This window comes from Colletotrichum costaricense (genome assembly GCF_030867565.1).
Source record: "Colletotrichum costaricense strain IMI 309622 chromosome Unknown Scaffold_1.1, whole genome shotgun sequence".
Taxonomy (NCBI): Eukaryota; Fungi; Ascomycota; class Sordariomycetes; order Glomerellales; family Glomerellaceae; genus Colletotrichum; species Colletotrichum costaricense.
Window position 1 is genome coordinate 975770 of NW_026848230.1, and position 18481 is coordinate 994250.

Here is an 18481-nt window from a genome sequence, read left to right on the forward strand (position 1 = left end):
CCTTCTAGAGGGAGAGCGAGTTGCTCGCCTAGTTCGTAAACATTGGAGAATCACCTGTAAGATGCTTAGAATTGCGATTCCTACTCCATAGGTGACCCGAGCATCGACTCGTTGTCTGGGGCTATTTGCGTTTGGATTCGGACCAACTTACACGCTCTGCTTACCGGAAGCAGAAGAGACATCAAAGCAAAGCTTCTCTGCGGATATCTTTCCTGCACGGTTCAATTCCATTGCTTCATTGACTGACCGAGGGCTTAATCTTCCGAGCACCTTCACCGGAGGCGGTTTGATGGCATTCCTCTCAAGCAGACTTGGGAGCCGCTCGTACAGCTCAGCACTTAGCAGGTGATTCGGCATGGAGACCTATGGACGCGACCTGTGAGCGACTCGCACGGCCTGGCGAGATCTTATGATGGAAGCCGAGCAGGAAAGAGGGAGAACGGGAAAGACGTACAGGCCAGTGCACTAGTCCTCGGTACGTATGGGCCGTCGGAAACGCGGTGAAGACGAACACATCAGTCACTTTGATGTTGCTTGGCACCTCCTCGGTGTTTGCCTTGCCCGGGCGGACTGTACAGAGAACTCCAGGTCTGCCGTTCAGAGCAGCGGCTGCCGTCGCGGAGGAGCTTGCGTTACCGATGGTGTCGAAGACGTGTGATAGCGTCGGTGCTGCGGTCTGGAGTTTGGCTACTACATCGGCGTCGTTGTAGTCAGAGACGTAGGTAGCCCCGGCATTCTTGACGTAGTCGAAGTTGTGGGGGCTGCAGGTGGTGACTACGGCGTAGCCGTGAAGCTTGGCTAGTTGGATGGCGAAGTATCCGACGACGGCTATGTTGGAACGTTATCAGTGGCCTCAATCTTGTTTATTGAGAAACGCTGTGTCCGGCCATCTCATGACTTACAACTTCCGCCCCAGATTAGCACAGGAGGCTTGGTGGTAGATACATCCCGCGAGAGGCCGAGGCAATCTTCGGAGAATAGTGCCAGGTATGCAGTGTTTGCGGCAAGTGGAACGGCGCTGGCCTTGGGGCCCTCGACGGTTTTCGGAACCTTGAATGAGATGCGCTCATCGGCGATGCAATAGGATCTATCCAGTTCGAAACTTGTGAGCAAACCTACTTGAAGCGACCGTGAACGAAAACCTACGAGTAGGCCCCAACACCCTTTATCTCCCCTATAAGTGCAAGTCCACGGTCAGTAACGCACAGTCCGTGAGAACCATGGGAAAACTTACCACCCCAAACTAACGCGGCGATTTTATCACCAACTTGCAACCTACTCACATTTGGATGAGCTTGAAAAACAGTGCCGACAAAGTCGCAGCCTAGGACAGCGCCATCTCCGAATGCATCAACGTCAAACGCAAGTCCTGGTGTGGAATGAGTAAGCTGGGCGTCAAACACAAAGCTGGAGCCGGGGATGATTGAGTTGCGGGTTGCGAGCCGCGGGGTTTGAGTGGCATGGCTTGCATGACATACTGTCCGTGGGATTGAATGCTGCCCATTCGACGCTGACGTAGACTTGGTGAGGTTGGAGCGCCGGCAGCACGACGTTTTCCACAACGAGCTGTCGGTTCTTTTGAACGACGGCAACGGCCCTGTCCATGATACTCATGTCGCGAGAGGAAGGCTTGTCGAAAGTTTCAAAGTAACTCACAAGCACAACGGTGATGGAAGACAGATGAAGTTGAAACTGACTACGTACTTACTTAAGCGTACCTTACCTTACTCTGGATGAATAGTAAGCACACTGACACCAGCAGCTCTGTCCCTCATTTACCCCTCTCGAACCGTGTTCCCCACTAGACGGTTGACGGCCAGCTACTCTTCCATTCTTCTCGAGAGCCATTGTAGAAGTCAGAAACAAGGATGCAATTAAGCTTAGGAAGACTAGTCCTCTGAGAGATGTCGAGTAATTACAGTGTGGCGGAAGAGATCAAGAAGCGCGGGTTCTGTTTCCATCCACGGGGCTGCGAACCCGCGTTTTCGCATTCGTATGCCCCGCATCGCCGTTGCATCGCCGGCCCTTGCAGGGATGGCCTCGGCCGACATTATGACGACGGGTATCATCTTCCTGGAGAAGTGGCCCCTTCAAGCATGTAGCATAGAGAAACCACGCACCTTTCAACGATTCCGGCATAGCTGATGACGATGTCTTGCAACCCAACTAGCAGTACTGGCAGATTGGACGTATGATGGATCAATTTCACCACCGCCTCAGGCCATCACCCGCGGAGTTGATCCTCAAGACTCACACGAAGTCTTCTCTTCCTGGTGTTGTTCGAGCCATCTCGAGAAAGGCCCAGTGCTGTACGCGTATCGGCCGCCATGACTTCGATCTCGTATACACCCAACCTTGGTGAGGCCGCAGTACAGGGTCTTGGAACTTTGATGTAATTTTGCACGCGTAACTCCATCCACAATCATCTCATCTGCATCGTATACAAAATTCCGCAGCCACTTATTAACAACGATGACTAGTATGATACTACTGGAGGGTTCTCCCCATGAGAGCAGAGATGCGGTTCAAGTTCCGCGTACCTGCTCAATGACGCCCATCTTAAAAGGGGGCTGAAGCCTATTCGATTTTCAGTAAAACAAGAATACCGACGCTCCCACGGGCTATCTCACCACAATAAGACATCATGCGTGGCCTAGGAGCTCTTGCCGCGCTGACAGCGTCATTATCAACGATATCCCAAGCCCACAGCCTTGACGACTTCGTCTCCCCTCCGAACATCTACCGCCCAAAGTTCAGATACTGGTGAGATCTACTCTACCCAAACCAGCCTTCCCTTAATTTCTCAACACTGACATCTCACCCTAAATGAGGCTCCCAGATGCCGAAGTTGACATCGAAGCCGTCACCCGCGACGTGGCCGAGATAGCCTCCGTTGGCGCCGGCGGCCTCGAGTTCTTACCCTACTACCAGTTCCGCTCGCCTTCAGCAAACTGGTCAACCTACGGCTACGGCGCAAACGCTTCTCGTACCGTCTTCCGCGCGGCGATGCAGGCGGCCGCGGACAATGACATCCTCTTTGACTTTTCAATTGGCGCGAATCAGGGGCAGGGCGTGCCCTCGGAGCCGGAGAGTGTTGGGCTGGCGTTGGAGTTGGTGAGTGTCGATTATTCTGCTTCTGAACTCCCTTCGCGGGACTTAGATCCTTGGCCCTCTCGCGGAAATTGTGGTATGAGGATCGGGATGGCTAATACCACTTTATTAGGCATACGTCAACATCACAGTCGCCCCAGGACACGTCTTCAACGGGACCCTTCCCCTTTCAACTCAACCCGCGAGCCCCTCCCTCCACTTCTTCATGCACCCCTGCGAAGAATTCGGCCAGCAGAACCTCTCCTTCGTCCTAGCTGTCGAAGAAACACCGGCATTCAATGCTTCATCCACAGCAGTCAATCTCAGCCGTGTCATTGACATCACCACCTCAGTCGATCCCTACACGAAATTCATCTCATGGACGACCCCCAAAGACTCACAAAACGCATGGCGCATAATGGCCTGGTATACACGCTACACCAACCAGCGCTCCGTCGAAGGCGCGCCCGATGCCGCGACGTGGGTGCAGAATGGGTCCTGGGTCACCGATCACTTCAGCGCCGCGGGGGCGAAGAAGCTGACGGACTTTTTTGACGAATACATCGTCCCCGAAGGGCAGGACAGAGAGCTCCTCGCGCGGGTTGGTAAATACGGTATGTAGAGCTGCCATCTTCCACGGAGTCAAACCCCCATCAGGTCCAGAGGCCGCTGCTAATGTCTCAATCTTTCAAGCCTGGGAAGACAGCATGGAAATGGACACGGCCCTCTGGTGGACGCACAACTTCGCCGATACCTTCCGCGCAGAAAGAGGCTACGACATCGCAACCTGCCTCCCCTTCCTCATTCAACGTGAAAACTACTGGGCAGCCCAAAGTCTCCCCTACGGCGAATCCTTCCTCTCAAAGGACAAAAGTACCATGGTCTCCCGCTGCAACGACGACTACCGCCTCACCCTCCAAGCCGGATACGAAGACTACATCCTTACAACCTCAGAATGGGCTCGCAAACGGGGACTAGAATACTCCAACCAGCCAGCCTACAACCTGCCCCTGAACATGCTCGACTCAATCCCCCTCGTCAACGCACCCGAAGGCGAGTCCCTCGGCTTCAACGACTCTCCCTCCCTCTACCGCCACGTCTCCGGCCCAGCTCACATGGCCCGCAACCCCGTTGTCTCCTCCGAAGCTGGCGCCGTCAACGGCGCATCGTACACCCAGACCATCGCGGACCTGCTCCGCACCGTCCGCCGCGGTCTCGCGGGTGGTGTGAGCATGAATGTCGTCCACGGGTACGCGTATTCTGGCGTCTATGCGCAGACGACGTGGCCTGGGTATACCGTCTTCGCGTACACATTTACCGACATGTGGGGGCCACGGATGCCGGCGTGGAGGGGGAGTAGTCAACACGTCGACAGTAAAGGTGACAACGATACCAGTGATGGGTTCATGGCTGATGCGATGGCGTATGTTGCAAGGCACCAGTTTGTCAGTCAAGTTGGTACCGCGAAGGTTGATCTTGCGTTTTATCAGTACGCTGCACCGTTCGACAAGGTGGTCTATGAGAGCGACAATCTTGAGAAGATGGGCTTCACGTACGACTATCTCGGCCCTGCAAGCTTCTCCTCCACGAACGCCGTTGTCGGCGAAGACGGCATCCTTGCTCCGGACGGACCTGCGTATAAGGCACTCATCTTTGCCAACCAGACAAAGTTGACGCCGGAGATGGCGACGCAAACGAAAGTGTTTGCGGAAGCAGGACTGCCGATCTTCGTTGTTGGAAGCCCGGATTTCCAGAGCGTTGGTTCAGACGGGGCCGCATCCGTTCCGGACATCATGGCTCAGGTTCTTATGATGGAGGGCGTGCAGGTACTTGCATCCGTGGAGGAGGTACCAGCTGCTCTTGCTGCTCTCAACATCCGGCCTCGGGTCATGTTCTTGAAAGATGATGCTGTTGAGAAGTGGTATTCCTTCTCGCGAAGCACAGAGGATGCGGAGGTTGTGTTCTTGTATAACGACGGGGAGAAATCCACGACTACGAATGTTAGCTTCCTCGATATGGCGGGCAGGACACCGTACGTTCTCGATGCCTGGAAGGGCTCGGCATCACCACTTTTGCAGTACGTCGTCGAGGAGAACGACATCGTCGTGCCGGTGACGCTCGTAGCAACCCAGACTACCATACTCGCCTTCTCCAACCAGGCCTCATTCGCAGATGATGAACACAACAGACCCTTCCTGCCTCGTCCGCCAAGCACTCACATAACATCGACCTCTGGTCTCCTCCAAGGCTTCTTCTATACCACGTCCCGAGACCCCAACACAAATGCCACGGCCAGCAATTACCGCATCACAGCACACCTCGCCCCCGGTACCACGAAAATCACCCTCTCCACCGGTAAAACCCTAACTTTCAACACCTCTCGGCTCCCAGAAGCAACAACCCTCGACGTATGGAATATCACAGTCAATGACTGGCGCAGCAGCAACGACTCCCTCTCCATGGAAACCGCCATCACACCTTACCGGTTCCTCAACAGCCCGCTAGCGCCCTGGAAAGATCTAGACCCCGTGAACCTGGCCAACACAAGCGGCACAGCAGACTACGAAGCCACCTTCCAAACCCCATCCTATTCTACCGCGGTACAGCGCATAGGAGCCCATCTCCACCTAGGCGCCATCACGGACGCAACGGCACTCCGGGTCAACGACGAGAGAATCGTTCTCGACGTGAACAGCTCGCCTGACGTTGTGGTGGACATCACAAACTACCTGAATCCCTCCGAGGGCGCCGACAACGTGGTCATGGTAGAAGTTGCCTCAACGTTGTATAACCGCGTCAGAGCTGAGCAGGATAGCATCATGACGTCTGGTGGCGCTGCTTCTGTTGCGGGTGCGAATTACTTCAAGGCTCATCCGGCTGAAGAGTATGGACTCAAGGGGCTGGTGTCTGTTCAATGGGTCGAGGTTGTCGACGTCCTCTGAAGCAGAACTGTCAAACGTCTGAACAGACGGAGTGTGGTTTAGCCTCACTTTCTAGTGGCTATTTCACTGCTTCAAGGCACGCTCCGAATTCTGAAGCCGACTGCATCTTTAATTTTCTTGTATAATATTTCTCTTCTGTGAATTGCACTTGTCCGCATTCGTAGGCAAACTCATGAGCTACAACTAATTATCGCTGAATTTGAAGATTGGCCTGTCAGATCTTACATACGGGTATCCGGAATATGATGTTTCGACGTCTTTCTGGTTACTTTCATCTCGTAGCCCACACAAATCACAACAAACTTTGAGCTTGCAAGTGTGTGGTCGCGTTGCAGGAGTTGCGACGCCTCATTCACTATGGATTATGCAGCAACTCAGGGGTAGAGTTTGATTTACGAGAAAGTATGGCAAAGTGTCGTCTCCTCTAACCAAATTGCATGGCAGAAGAAAAGCGAAAGCAAAAGCATGGACGGCATGGACCCGAGACAACGCCAATATGATTCGCATTAGCGGTCTTGTCGAGAGATAAAGCAAACTCTCTTCATTGGATCCTCTCATTTTCATTCCCGTAATCGCCGCACGGGGCACAGGCATGGTGGTCGCACGTCGTTGAAAATCAGGGGGGTTCAGGGTGTTTCGCGCCAGGAGCCTTGCATGTGAAGAAACGTCGCTGTCGCGTCGCGGACACGCGGTGGCTGTCCTCCGCTCCGGTACTCCATAGACCGGTGGGCTGGCGTGCGTTTGCTCCCATATGCGCTAGGCGGGCGGCTGCTGGTCCCCGGAAGGGAGCCCTGAAGCGCAAGGTCAGGGCACGTCGTCGGCAAGGGATATTGGATGGATTCTGGCTTGATATGGGCGGTCGCGAGCGATAGCACGGGCAGCGGATGGCGTGTTGATTCGTCTAGAACGTTGAGCAATTAGCAGGGCCAAGGAGCGGTCTGGCTCTTCTCAATCTTATTGCGCCTGGTTCAAGCGGCTTCGCAACCAAGGATACGGGGTCGTGGAGGTCAAGGGCTCGCTGAGATCGCTACGAGAAAATGCGGACACGAATTGTGGCGGTTGGCGATGCTTGTCACTCTTTTTCCCAGTCGGAGAATCGTGGGTCAAGGGATCTGCTTGCTCTGAGTTGTCCTCCCGGACTGATGCCGATCACCACTTCGATGGGAAGGGAATCTGCGGGCGTAGGATTGCTATTCGGGAGATGCGCGTAGACGAGCTCGGGGACCGAAAGCTTGAATGTCGAATCTGAGCGTGAGCAACGCGCCAGCCATCGCAGCCTCTGTACGGTTCGCTGGTGTGCGGCAGAGCATGACGACATGTTGGCAATATTCTAGACGCGTAGTTTGACGGTGGACCAACTGGGTGCTAGACAACTTCGATCATTCGACGCCGATCGAGTTTTCCGACCGGCCTAGAATTTCTGGAATGGTCCTTGAGGTCCTATTGATTTAGGTTACTACTGACACAGCCACTGAAGAGTTGCGATGAACTGCGGCTTTCGACGATGACCCTGATTTTCTTTGCGACTGTCACTGCCAAATGCTAATCGACAACGAAAAAGTCGTGTAGCTATTTTGGGAGCCCAACACCATTAACTTGAAGAAAACTTTTCGGTGGCTGCAGCCATTATGGGTGAGTAGAGTGCGTGGTACCTGCATTCAGCACTCTTTCAGCGGCGAGCGATGTACCGTCCGCTACCACTGGAATGGGCAATGGCGGTGGTGGCAAACGGCTTCAGGGCAAGCATGAGAGAAAACGGACAGGCGGAAGTCTCAAGAGGGCAAGCCGGAGAGTGACGTGGTGATCAATTCGGGTTGGTGTGTTGTGTGCTGTGTGTCGCACTGCGTCGGAACCCTTCTGGCACTAAGGCAGCTAGAGACGTGGGAAAAGAGAGATTTTCAGGAGGGTCGGAATTCCAAGGACGCTAAAAGGCGTTATCGCCGTGATGGTGTTGAGGCGAGATAAGGCATGTCTCAAAGCGTCAAATCGTGGTGGTGAGACTGTGAGACTGTAAGGTCTTCGTAGCCTGTGGTGTCAGTACGGGTAAATGAGTCTGGTCAGTGGTGAAACGGCTCAAGGTCTAACGGCAGCCTGTGAATTGCGGCCAGCGACATTGGTGTCCTGGAGTCTGAGTGGTTGGTGAGCTACCCTTGCAATTGTCTGATGTTCTGCTGTGGCTGCAGCCATCTCTCTCTTGATCCATCTGCGAGTGATCCATGACTCTGTGGTATCGTCAATGAGCCCGACCGACTGACTTTCACCTGCTGACTGGAGTGTACGGAGTACTCCATAGCCTGTAGGAAGCTTGACAAGATGACCCTGCGGAGCTTTGAGAGCTCAGTTTGGAGTCGGGAGTCCAGACCGACTCAACGATCCGGGGAGAGAGCAGAAATTCTGAAAACTCTTCTGGACGTTCTGGAGTCCGGGACATTGCAGACGAGGGGGGTTATCATGGATGCAGCTATACCATGGACAATTGGAGGTGAACGAGGTTGGGCTCCGTGTCTGAAGATTCGGCAGACTGTTGGTCGTGGGCCAAATCCAGCGACGTCGGACAGTGACGGCACCGGGCGTTGGAAACAGTGAGCCTCGAAAGATTCGGGGGACGGTGGGCCGAGCTGAGGGTTAGGGGCTCAGCGGCCGGGTCCTGGAGTCTTGGCAGGGGAAAAAAACGGGCGAGGGGACCCGTTTGGCCGTCGTCGAAGGCGGAACATGGAAGGTCCAGGAAAGACGCCGTGTGACGTCAGCCGTGGCGGGTGGGGCCATGTTGAGAGACGATGAGAGTGGGGGTCCACCGTAGCAAGAGGAAAGAGCACCCACGCATGTCGCACCTGCACCCGACCGTCGGTCCATAGGCACAAACCGCAATTTGAATGAGAAGGAAGGTGCGTGTTTTGTTGGAGGTGACCCGACGCGAGGAAGGAACCGACTCTGTAAGTTCGAGGTCAGGAGGAAGGGGCCTGAGGAGTCGTCTTTCACGGCCCACCCAGCTGAATGACATTGGCAGGCGAATTATGCAGTCCGGAATCCGAGGTGGGTTGGTTGGTTGATTGATTTGCATGCGTGTTGATGTGACAAGGGCGGGTGACGGCCACTTTTTTGCATCAAAAGATCGAATGAGCCATCCGCTGATTAGCCGCTGCAGACACATGCAGGATTGCCAGACAAGGACGGCAAAATCAGATCAGGGCAAACTTCAAGAGTATCCAGAGGGTGTACTGCCGCCAAGACACACCGGTTCTGCCATGGTTTCCGCTCGTGGAATGGATTTGCGGCAGTCCCTCGTATCGATACCAGTTTGGCCCGGCCTTAGTCTCTTTTCTACCATTGGCAGTTGTTCTCCCGCGCTTCGGGCTTCTGTAAGTCACCGTTGTCCCAGTTAGTGCCAAGTATCTTGCATAACCTCGAGGGAGGACAGGTGTGCTAAGAGCCTAAGAGAAGGTGCTGAGAGCAATCTGTCGTCACTGGTTGGTGCTGGCGCTGGTGACATAATGGTCTCTGGTCTCTTCGGCCCTTTCCACAGTAGATTGGGCATTGGCGACTACAGCCATCGGACGCTATTTCTGTTGAGGGTGGCTTGCAAACTTGATGCTGCTAAACACCTTACTTAAGGCACTTGGTGGTTTTCGCACGGTAGTCAAGTGTAGCAAAGGATGCAGTGCGCGAAAAGTAACGGCCAGGTGCGTATGTGCTGATGGTTTACCCGCCCGCCCGTCTTCATGCCCCTCCCCTGGCGTATACGTATGCCGGCATGACATGGCGATTCGGGTGGCAGCGTGTGTGATCTGCGACCGTCTGTTCGCGGGATCGGGCGAGACGGTTCAGTCGGTTCGTTGCGACGCAGCGGAGAGCCTCACTATGCGACTGCGTCTCGGTGTCTCAGACGACGGCCACCACTCGGGCCAGGGATGAGGCGTGCGGATGGACAGGCAATACCGCAGTGGAAAGGCACCAAAAGGATCGCGATGACGGGCGATCGTGGGTTCGACCCAGTGGGGGTCTCCCAGTTCATTGTGCTCCAGTATACCATATGGATGCGCAGCTGTAGTCTCCGGATTCTCACCAGTACCAGTCATCTGCCATTCGAACGGAGCGTCGGAGACAATGTGATGCTCGAAAGTGACCCATTGTTGGTATGGGGTTCCGATGATGTGTGGCAGGCACATCTCAATAGGGAATCCGATTCGCATCATCTTCTCCATGCGCGCATGTGCGGTGATGGATGTCTATGGGGCATATGACGATGAGGACAATGTGTAAACGACGACGACGAAGACGCTAGCCGCCATTCAGTTTAGAGCTGCCGCGGACCGACGATGAATATTCGGCGCAAGGGGCGTGATGTGGACAGAGGAAAGCCAAGAAAGACCTATGCTGACTATCCGCAGCTTGCAGTGCACAACAGTGACCACTTTACAATGCAGTGCAGTGCAGTGCAGTGCAGTGATTGCCGTGCTGCAAAACACAAAGTTTCGGTCGAGAGCGAAGTGAAAAGGCAACGGGGCTCTGCAATTCAAAGTTAATTGCAATGTTACAGCGAAAAAACCAGGCATGGCCTTATCGCCCATTGCGGTGCTCCCGAGTAAGGTAATCAACTTGACGGAGAGGATATTCAGGGTCCCTCCCTTCCCCCTTCGTGCCTTCCGTCTATAATACCTAGCACGTTACGGCAGGAAGCGAGTGGGTGTGGTCGTTGAGAAGGCAGGAAGGCAATTCGAAGCTCCGGGGGAACAACTTCGATCTCTGGACCCCTGGACTTTAGAAGACAGAAGGACCATTTCTCAGTCCTTGGAAACTAGCGACATCCGTCCTCACCACCACCCAGAGAAGAATAAGAAAAAAAGGGAGGGGGGAAGGAATGAAAGCTTCCTACCCGTGGAAAACAGCTACATCCCAGTGAAGGAGGCGCTCGAGATTCCAAGGTTTCCAGGTTCACGAATTGAATGTTCCCTGCAGCGGCTCTCCTGTCAGATAGCACGGACCCGGTTTTGAGCCCAGTGCCAGCCGGCATATCGCTGTCGCATTCGCTGCCACTGCCACCCTCCGCGGGTGCAGCGTGCCCAAGCTCCCACTCTGAGAAAATGTCACTCAAAAACATGAACAGCTCCTGCTTCAGCTATCGTAAAGTACATATTCAAGGTACTTTTTTACTAACCTTAGTTCTCAAATCGAGGATTACTACAATTTACCTACAGTTCCAGTATATGCTTTGAGCAGCAAACACCAAGGGGAAGAGATTCAACCACCAAGAAATGCCATTGCCAAAGCCAGATGGACCAGATTGATGGCCCCAACATCCAGGTCCAAGGCCCACGCCCAGCTAAAAATGGAGACCCAATTTTTAAATGTTAATGACGAGCAAGCCCCCCAAGCAAGATCATCGCGCGTCGCCCCCATTCTTTTTCTCTGGGCACCGACGTGGCGCCGCGGGTCGAAGCAGCGATTCACAAGCGCCACCACTGGTCAACGTGAACAAGGCTCGGACGTGCAGATAGAATTCTGGAGCCAATTCTTGGAATCGTCGCTGTCGTCAAATTCTTGGTTCCCACCCCGTCCCTCTATATTTCATTGAGCTCAAACACCACCCCCGGGGGCCCCTCGCGCCCTCCAATGCCAGAGGGGAAACAGAGGTCCAGTTTTACTCTACAAGTCCCTGTTTCTCTAAAATGACCGAGAGAGACTGGGGAATCGGAGTGTCGGGGACTGAAGCAGTACCCATATCTTTGCTGCCATTGCCTGCCAAAGCTCCCATCCAATGTCACCAGGAGCGTGAAGAAGAAGAGTCCAGACTACGCGACCGCTTGCTGATTAACAACTACAAGCACATGGAAGTGCTCGTGCCTGCCATTTCTGCTGATTACCTTTTCGGTCTTGACCCCCTTGCTCTTTCCCTGTTCACTTATTCCCAAGGTCTCCATCTGAATCTGAAGAGGTACGGGGATACTTGGTGACTTCCATCGAACCTAAGCTTTCCCATCGACAAAAGACGGGAAGGTGCACCTCCCAAGAAATATTTCATCCAGCCCTCCTCCCCTCGACCTTTCAACAAAAGCTCCATCCCCAGCTCTTTCCCTCCCATTTCTTTCCCCAGCTTTACCGGCTCTCCAGGTACATTACACCCACGGGGAAACAGGAAGGTACCAATTTTCGACTGGAGTCTTCTTGACTGAAGAGTCTACCGTCCTCCTCTCTCCTGCCCATCCTCGTCGCAGTTCCTGCCGGTGGTCATAGCTACTCACCCCGGAACACACACCGCGAGTACTTGCGCCTTTGTCACCACCAACCGGCGGCAATTCTCTCTCACCGAGAAAAAGAGCGAAACGACCCGACCGCAAACGCCAATCGCGAATTCACATCATCTTGCTGGCATTCTTTTGCCTCTGACGGCATTTATCGGGCCTATTCGCCCTTACCTACACAAAGCAAAAGGGAGGACACCTTGATCCCTCGGAAATCAAAACAACCACAACGTTTTACCTTGGACACACATATTCCACTTACACCACATAATCTTGCCCAACTCAACCGACGGCCCCTCGCGGCCTCTTCATCCCGCCTACCATGACGACGCCAACAAATAATCGCGATCGCGCCAATTCAGACGAAAATGAGAAGCATTCTCAGCATACGGACGATAGTCTCCAAACCGCAACTGATCCCAATTCCCAACCAACTCACCCCGAAAAGTTGACGAGATTAAACACCGACAACCACCTTCATATTCCCCAAGAGACGCACGGCGGACCAATGTCGCCGCAAGACTCACGAGAACAAGCCTCACGCCTCAATGACGATTTGGAGTTGTTGCGCGCCGAGCGCCTCATCTCCAACCAAGAACATGAAATGTCCCAGCAGCGTTCTCGCCAGGGTAGGACCCGCGAGATGGAGCCCGAGGATGTCTTCGCTACCAACGGTCCAAACCCTGCCGATGCCGCTAAGCCGCCGCCCGAGAAGAAGGCCGGTGCCTTCGCCTTCGCATTGTGGAAGTGGCTGAGGAAGTTCCCACGTGTTTTCCGATACTTTGTCTATCTGATTCCCGGTGCCGCGCTCCTTCTCATTCCGGTTCTCATCGGTCACTTCGCCGTGGACGCCGAAAGCGCTACCGTTGGTGGTGCCTACGGCGTTTATCTCACTTGGTTCGGAATCTGGCTCGAGGTTGTCTGGTGCTCATTGTGGGCTACGCGTATGGTTACCAGCTTTATGCCCCTCACCTTTGGCGGTATTGCCATTGTCATGGGCTCTTCGAACCATAAGAAGTGGAGGGATATCGGCCAGGGTCTGGAGCTGCACACTGCCCTCTTCATGTGGATGCTCGCCATTCTTTGCTCTTACTCGCCCATACTCGAAGACCACCGCGTTCTTCCCGATGGGTTCAACCCGGACACCGACACAAAGCCGGATCTCAAATGGGTCGATATCGTCCAGAAGGTCATTATCGCTTTCTTGGTCCTGGCTGCTCTCAATTGGGTGGAGAAGATCTGCATCCAATGGATTGCCACATCTTTCCATCAGCGCACCTACGTCCAACGAATCGAGACGAACAAGAGCGATATCGACCATTTGGTGCACCTTTACGAGCACTCCAAGATGCGAATCAATCGCGAGGACTCTATATGGCTCACAACCGAGAACGGCAACAGGTCAGGCGCCCGTACCCCAATGGGTGTCGTCGGAAAGAATGTTCGCACTGCCTTCAACAAGGCCGGTGGCGTTGCGGCTCGTGTTGGAAACGACTTCATAGGACGAAAGGTCGCTTTCAACCATGCCCGCAAGATCACATACGAGATGTTGCGTAACACGGGTTCTGCTCATTCTCTTGCCCGCCTCATCTTCCGGAGTCTCGCCAAGGACGGTCAAGAGACCATCTACCTTGAAGACATGCAGTCCGCCTTCAAGACCAGTGAAGAGGCCGAACACGCCTTTAGCATTTTCGACAAGGATCTCAATGGTGATATCTCTATGGAAGAGATGGAACTTACTTGCAACGAAATTCATCTTGAGCGCAAGGCTATCGCTGCCTCGTTGAAGGATCTCGATTCCGTCATCAAAAAGCTTGATAAGGTCTTCCTCGTCATCATTGTCATTATCGCCATCATCGTCTTCATTTCCATTCTCTCAGGCTCTGCCGCTGCCGGTCTCGCTTCTGCCGGATCCAGTTTCCTCGGTCTCGCATGGCTGCTCCAGGCCAGCGCCCAAGAGTTCCTGCAGTCCATCATTTTCGTATTCGTCAAGCACCCATTCGATGTCGGTGACCGCGTCACTGTCTACGGCAACACTGGTACTACCGGAACCGGCGACGATTACTACGTTACGGAAATTTCCCTGCTGTACACCGAGTTTAAGAAGATGGAGGGTCACATTGTACAGGCACCCAACAGTGTGCTGAACACCCTTTTCATTCTCAACCAGCGCCGTTCTGCCGGTCTGGCCGATCCCATCGAGCTCAAGCTTGGTTTCGGCACCGATCCGGAGCTCATCGAGGAGCTCAAGTCTCGCATGCTCAACTTCTGCCTCGAACACAAGCGCGACTACCAGCCTCGCATTATTACTGAAGTCCGCACTCTTAATGAGGTTCAATCTTTCACCATGAACTTGATCTTCTTCCACAAGTCCAACTTCCAGAACGAACTGCTCCGTCTGCAAAGACACAACAAGTTTGCCGCCCAGCTTATGGCCGAGGTTCGCGCTGTTGGTCTCCAGGGCCCTTGGCAGGTGCAACCTGGTGGTTCCCGCAACACACCCTTTTACTGGGCAGGCGGCGCCCCTCCTTCGTACGACTCTTCCAAGAACGGCGGTCCCAGTGGCATCGAGCCTGCGACGCCTGGAGGCGACTCTCACTCCATTCATTCTACTACTCAGCCTACTACAGCGGGGACTGCGGTGGCCACTCGCGCTCGCGCCGATTCCCGCACTGGTATGACGCCTTTCATTGACAACAACTGGAGCGATTTCCAGGACGTGTTTGAGGCTCGCAGAGAGGTCCACCAGCCGCACGTCGCTCGCCTCCAGAGCATCCGCGAACGAACCGACCTCGAACGTCCAGAAAGCGCGACGTCAGGCGCCGCGGCTTCAAGAGCTAGTCACGACTCTGGATCTCAGCGCCGACGCTTCTTTGGCCGACCGCGGAGTTCCAGCAGAGCCAAAACCGGCGACATTGTTTAGATCAAACGACAGACGATGAGATCTCTTTTTCCCAGCAGAATAGAAGTCCTTTCCCTTGCACCCAGGCTCGGGACACCTACACTCTTTTCATAATGCGATATTTGTAATCAGCGAAGCGAGAAAAGCGACCTAGAGAAGGAGAAGATAGAGAAGAGTTTGCATGATCACCTGTGCGTACGAAAGGATCTGGGTAGAACGCCCGAGTATCTGTCGCAAGGTGTAGACGGAGTTTTGTTTCACAGAAATTGGCATTAGGAGCGAAAAGACGCTTTCCTTTGGACAGACAGAAATCGGGGTAAAATACCCAAATAGAAGCCTCGATTCGTAATTCATCTTGCGTATACCCATTCCGCTCACTTGCTGTAGTTGACAGCTTTCGACTCATCTTCAGTTGCTGATTGTGTCATCGTACGAACAGTGATTCTATCGTTTCCCCCCTTACTCAAGGTAATTCGCACCAACCCAACGCAGGTTTATTTTCTGATGTCAGGCAACTTCTGCGTGGGCCATGCGACATAGTTCGAAAGGCGCGCCCAGGCGCCGCCTCTTGTATGCTTCGCGATACTGCACTTTTCCCCGTTCTTTGTCTCTTCAGCCGAAAACCGCATGACCAGCGAGCACGTCCTCTTCTCCTGAGGAGATTGTTTACCAGGAGAGGTTCGTTCCGATGTGGACCGGTAAGTGGAGGTTGGAGAAAAGACTTTCAACGGCGCACCCCTCCACCAAAGTAATTCCCCTAGAAAAGTCCATACTGGGACATCAAGCTAAGGAAATAACGTCCTTCTCAGGACAATTCAGCAAACGTCTTTTGATATCATCTGAATCAAAGATACTGCGCTAGGATTCCGTTCACGTCCCGCTCCCTTCGGCACCCTCCTCCTCCCCCGGACTGCGATGCCGGGTTATCCGGAACAGGGCGCGGCGGCTTTCCCGGTAAAAGATGCACTCTCTGTTAGTGCCAAGGATATATCAACATACCTTAATTTTAAAGGACCGGCTTTACTTGCCATTTCGAACAAGCCAAACCCGAGCTTGCGGATAAGGTTTTGGGTCCTTTTGGTCCCAAGTCTCAAGCTTGCTTCCTCGGTTAGCCGGGAAAGTCGGCATGCAGGATGGATATCGTATCCTAAGTACGTGAGCTATTCGTGAGGCAACTCCTAAGAAGACGTAGCTGGGCTTCGATATCTTCACCTAACCGTCTTTTCGCTTGGCATAGTATGCTCCTTGAACTGAAACAGACGTCACAAGGCTTCTTGCGGAGTTTTGGTGCACTACCGGATCATGATTTCCTTAATCAACATGAATCCCTGGGTCGTAAACTCAATTCTCAAGACGTCAGTTGAAGCGGGGCCGTAATGGTACAAGTCCGGGATGGGAGGCCCGAAGAAGTCTAAAAGGGCAACTTCACATAGTCATTTACAGGGAATGGGCTGGTTCTATGCATACTCGCCAAGCATTATACACTATATTTTCTAGAGGCATTGTTAAAATCTCAGGGTAAAATCGTGGACCAAGAAAGTCAACATGAAGACATCGGATCATCTGATGTCTATCTTAAATCGCCAAGACACGGAGCTCTACACAAAAATGGACGATTTAGGCACGAAGAAGAAGACCCTTTAGGGCAGGATCTTCTGAGTCCTGCTTGCAAACGGTTTCTCTTATTTAAGAAAAAGGTCAAGCGCAAGTCGACGATGGCCTCAAGTGGCTGTTGGCAAACTTACTAGCTGTCTCTGCCAGATTCTACCGGCCGTTCGTCCACTACACAAGGGCGACATTCCATTCGTTTCTCGCAGTCCCGCAACGCCCGTCCCCCGACTCTCATCCCCGCGAAGGCATCAAACGACACCGCTCGTTCTTCTCACGCCCCCAATTCCGCAGGATATCTACTCGCGTGATACCGGAACCATGGCGAGGATACTCCTCCTCGCTCTAGCTGCCCTCCTCGCAGCAACGACAGCCACGTCCGCAACCTGCACCAACCCCTCGGTCCGCAAACCATGGACCGCCCTGACGGAAGACGAAAAGGCAAGCTACATAAACTCGACGCTCTGTCTAATGGACCCGTCGCAAGCGCCAGCCAAAGTCGGAAGCTGGGGCGCGACGAGCCGTTGGGAGGAGTTGGTTGTTGCGCATATTGCGCAGGTTCGGTATATTCACACAGTGGTACGTGCAAACACAATAACAAGTGTCTGGATACATGCCGTCGGGCTGTTTGACTTCCGTCTTGAGAAGTGTGTGGTTGAATATTGTTATTCAAAGAGGCTAATGAGACCGAGTAACCGAAAAGGGCGCCTTGTTCCCCTGGCATAGATGGTACACCAAGATCCACGAAGACCTCCTCCGTAACGAATGCGGCTACACAGGTCCATACCCGTACGCCTGCCCTCCTCCCTGGTTCTCTCTACCCAGGAACCTCACATTCAGCACCCAACTCACACCTCCTCCAGCTACTGGGACCAACAAACAGATCAATCCCTCTACCTCATCCAAAACGCTTCCGTCTGGGACACCGCATCCACAGTCAAAGCCTTCGGCACAGGTCGGACCGACGCATCCACGAATTGCATCCTCGACGGCGCCTTCACGGACTACCGCGTCCGCTTCAACACGCAACTTGAACGAGACGAGACAGACGGAGGCGGCGTTTGTCTCACACGCGCCCTAAACCAGACGGCGTTCGATACCGTTTCCCAAGCGAACGTCGTAGAGCCCTGTATGGCGCTTGAAAAGGGTGATGATTACGGGGAGATGTTGGGGTGTCTTGGGAATACGCCGCATAGTGGTGGGCACTTGGGCGTCGGTGGCATCGTGAGTTTTCTCTTTTCCTTTGGTCCATCTCCTGCTCTCCCAGCATCGAGCAGAACGAAAGGACTCTTCTCGGCAAAAAAAGTCATTGAATCCAATGCTGAATAACATCACAGATGCGCGACCACGCCCGCTCACCCGCTGACCCAATCTTCTACCTCCACCACACGAACTTTGACCGCCTCTGGTGGGAGTGGCAGACTTCCTCTCCCGGCAGGCTCTACGCGATGGGCGGCCCCAACGTCGCGGCGAACCAGATCTTTCTCGACGCGCAGCCAAAGATCCTGCCCGAGGACATGTTCCTCCCGTACTTTGGGGATGGAGGCAGCAACGTCACGACGCTGGACCATATTTTGTGGATGCCTGGGTTGGCTGAGAATATCACCATAAGGGACACGATGGATGTCCGTGGGGATAAGATGTGTTTTGAATATGTTTGAACGGAGGTGATATCACCGGGATGGTCGTCTTGGGATCGA

The 18481-nt window shown here is 53.8% G+C and overlaps 6 protein-coding genes across 6 annotated transcripts; 4 read left to right on the forward strand and 2 right to left on the reverse strand.

Moving 5' to 3' along the window:
* Positions 1 to 147: 147 nt before the first annotated feature.
* On the reverse strand, positions 148 to 1614 carry CCOS01_00366 (uncharacterized protein; the record flags this gene model as incomplete). The annotated part of the gene is made up of 6 exons (XM_060448563.1): positions 148 to 363; positions 455 to 828; positions 903 to 1087; positions 1147 to 1174; positions 1235 to 1369; positions 1479 to 1614. 6 exons carry the CDS (start codon positions 1612 to 1614, stop codon positions 148 to 150), a joined length of 1074 nt encoding a protein of 357 aa, XP_060320001.1.
* A 1030-nt stretch (positions 1615 to 2644) lies between these two features.
* Positions 2645 to 6032, forward strand: CCOS01_00367 (uncharacterized protein; the record flags this gene model as incomplete). The annotated part of the gene is made up of 4 exons (XM_060448564.1): positions 2645 to 2763; positions 2832 to 3114; positions 3224 to 3704; positions 3784 to 6032. 4 exons carry the CDS (start codon positions 2645 to 2647, stop codon positions 6030 to 6032), a joined length of 3132 nt encoding a protein of 1043 aa, XP_060320002.1.
* A 3821-nt stretch (positions 6033 to 9853) lies between these two features.
* Positions 9854 to 10234, reverse strand: CCOS01_00368 (uncharacterized protein; the record flags this gene model as incomplete). The annotated part of the gene is made up of 1 exon (XM_060448565.1): positions 9854 to 10234. The coding sequence occupies one exon, from the start codon at positions 10232 to 10234 to the stop codon at positions 9854 to 9856; it is 381 nt and encodes a 126-aa protein (XP_060320003.1).
* CCOS01_00369 (uncharacterized protein) lies at positions 9941 to 10273 on the forward strand (the record flags this gene model as incomplete). Its single annotated transcript, XM_060448566.1, has 1 exon — positions 9941 to 10273. The coding sequence occupies one exon, from the start codon at positions 9941 to 9943 to the stop codon at positions 10271 to 10273; it is 333 nt and encodes a 110-aa protein (XP_060320004.1).
* Positions 10274 to 12593: 2320 nt separating this feature from the next.
* On the forward strand, positions 12594 to 15194 carry CCOS01_00370 (mechanosensitive ion channel; the record flags this gene model as incomplete). Its single annotated transcript, XM_060448567.1, has 1 exon — positions 12594 to 15194. One exon carries the CDS (start codon positions 12594 to 12596, stop codon positions 15192 to 15194), a length of 2601 nt encoding a protein of 866 aa, XP_060320005.1.
* A 1908-nt stretch (positions 15195 to 17102) lies between these two features.
* Positions 17103 to 18442, forward strand: CCOS01_00371 (uncharacterized protein; the record flags this gene model as incomplete). The annotated part of the gene is made up of 4 exons (XM_060448568.1): positions 17103 to 17360; positions 17485 to 17570; positions 17645 to 18005; positions 18119 to 18442. 4 exons carry the CDS (start codon positions 17103 to 17105, stop codon positions 18440 to 18442), a joined length of 1029 nt encoding a protein of 342 aa, XP_060320006.1.
* Between the last annotated feature and the right edge of the window lie 39 nt (positions 18443 to 18481).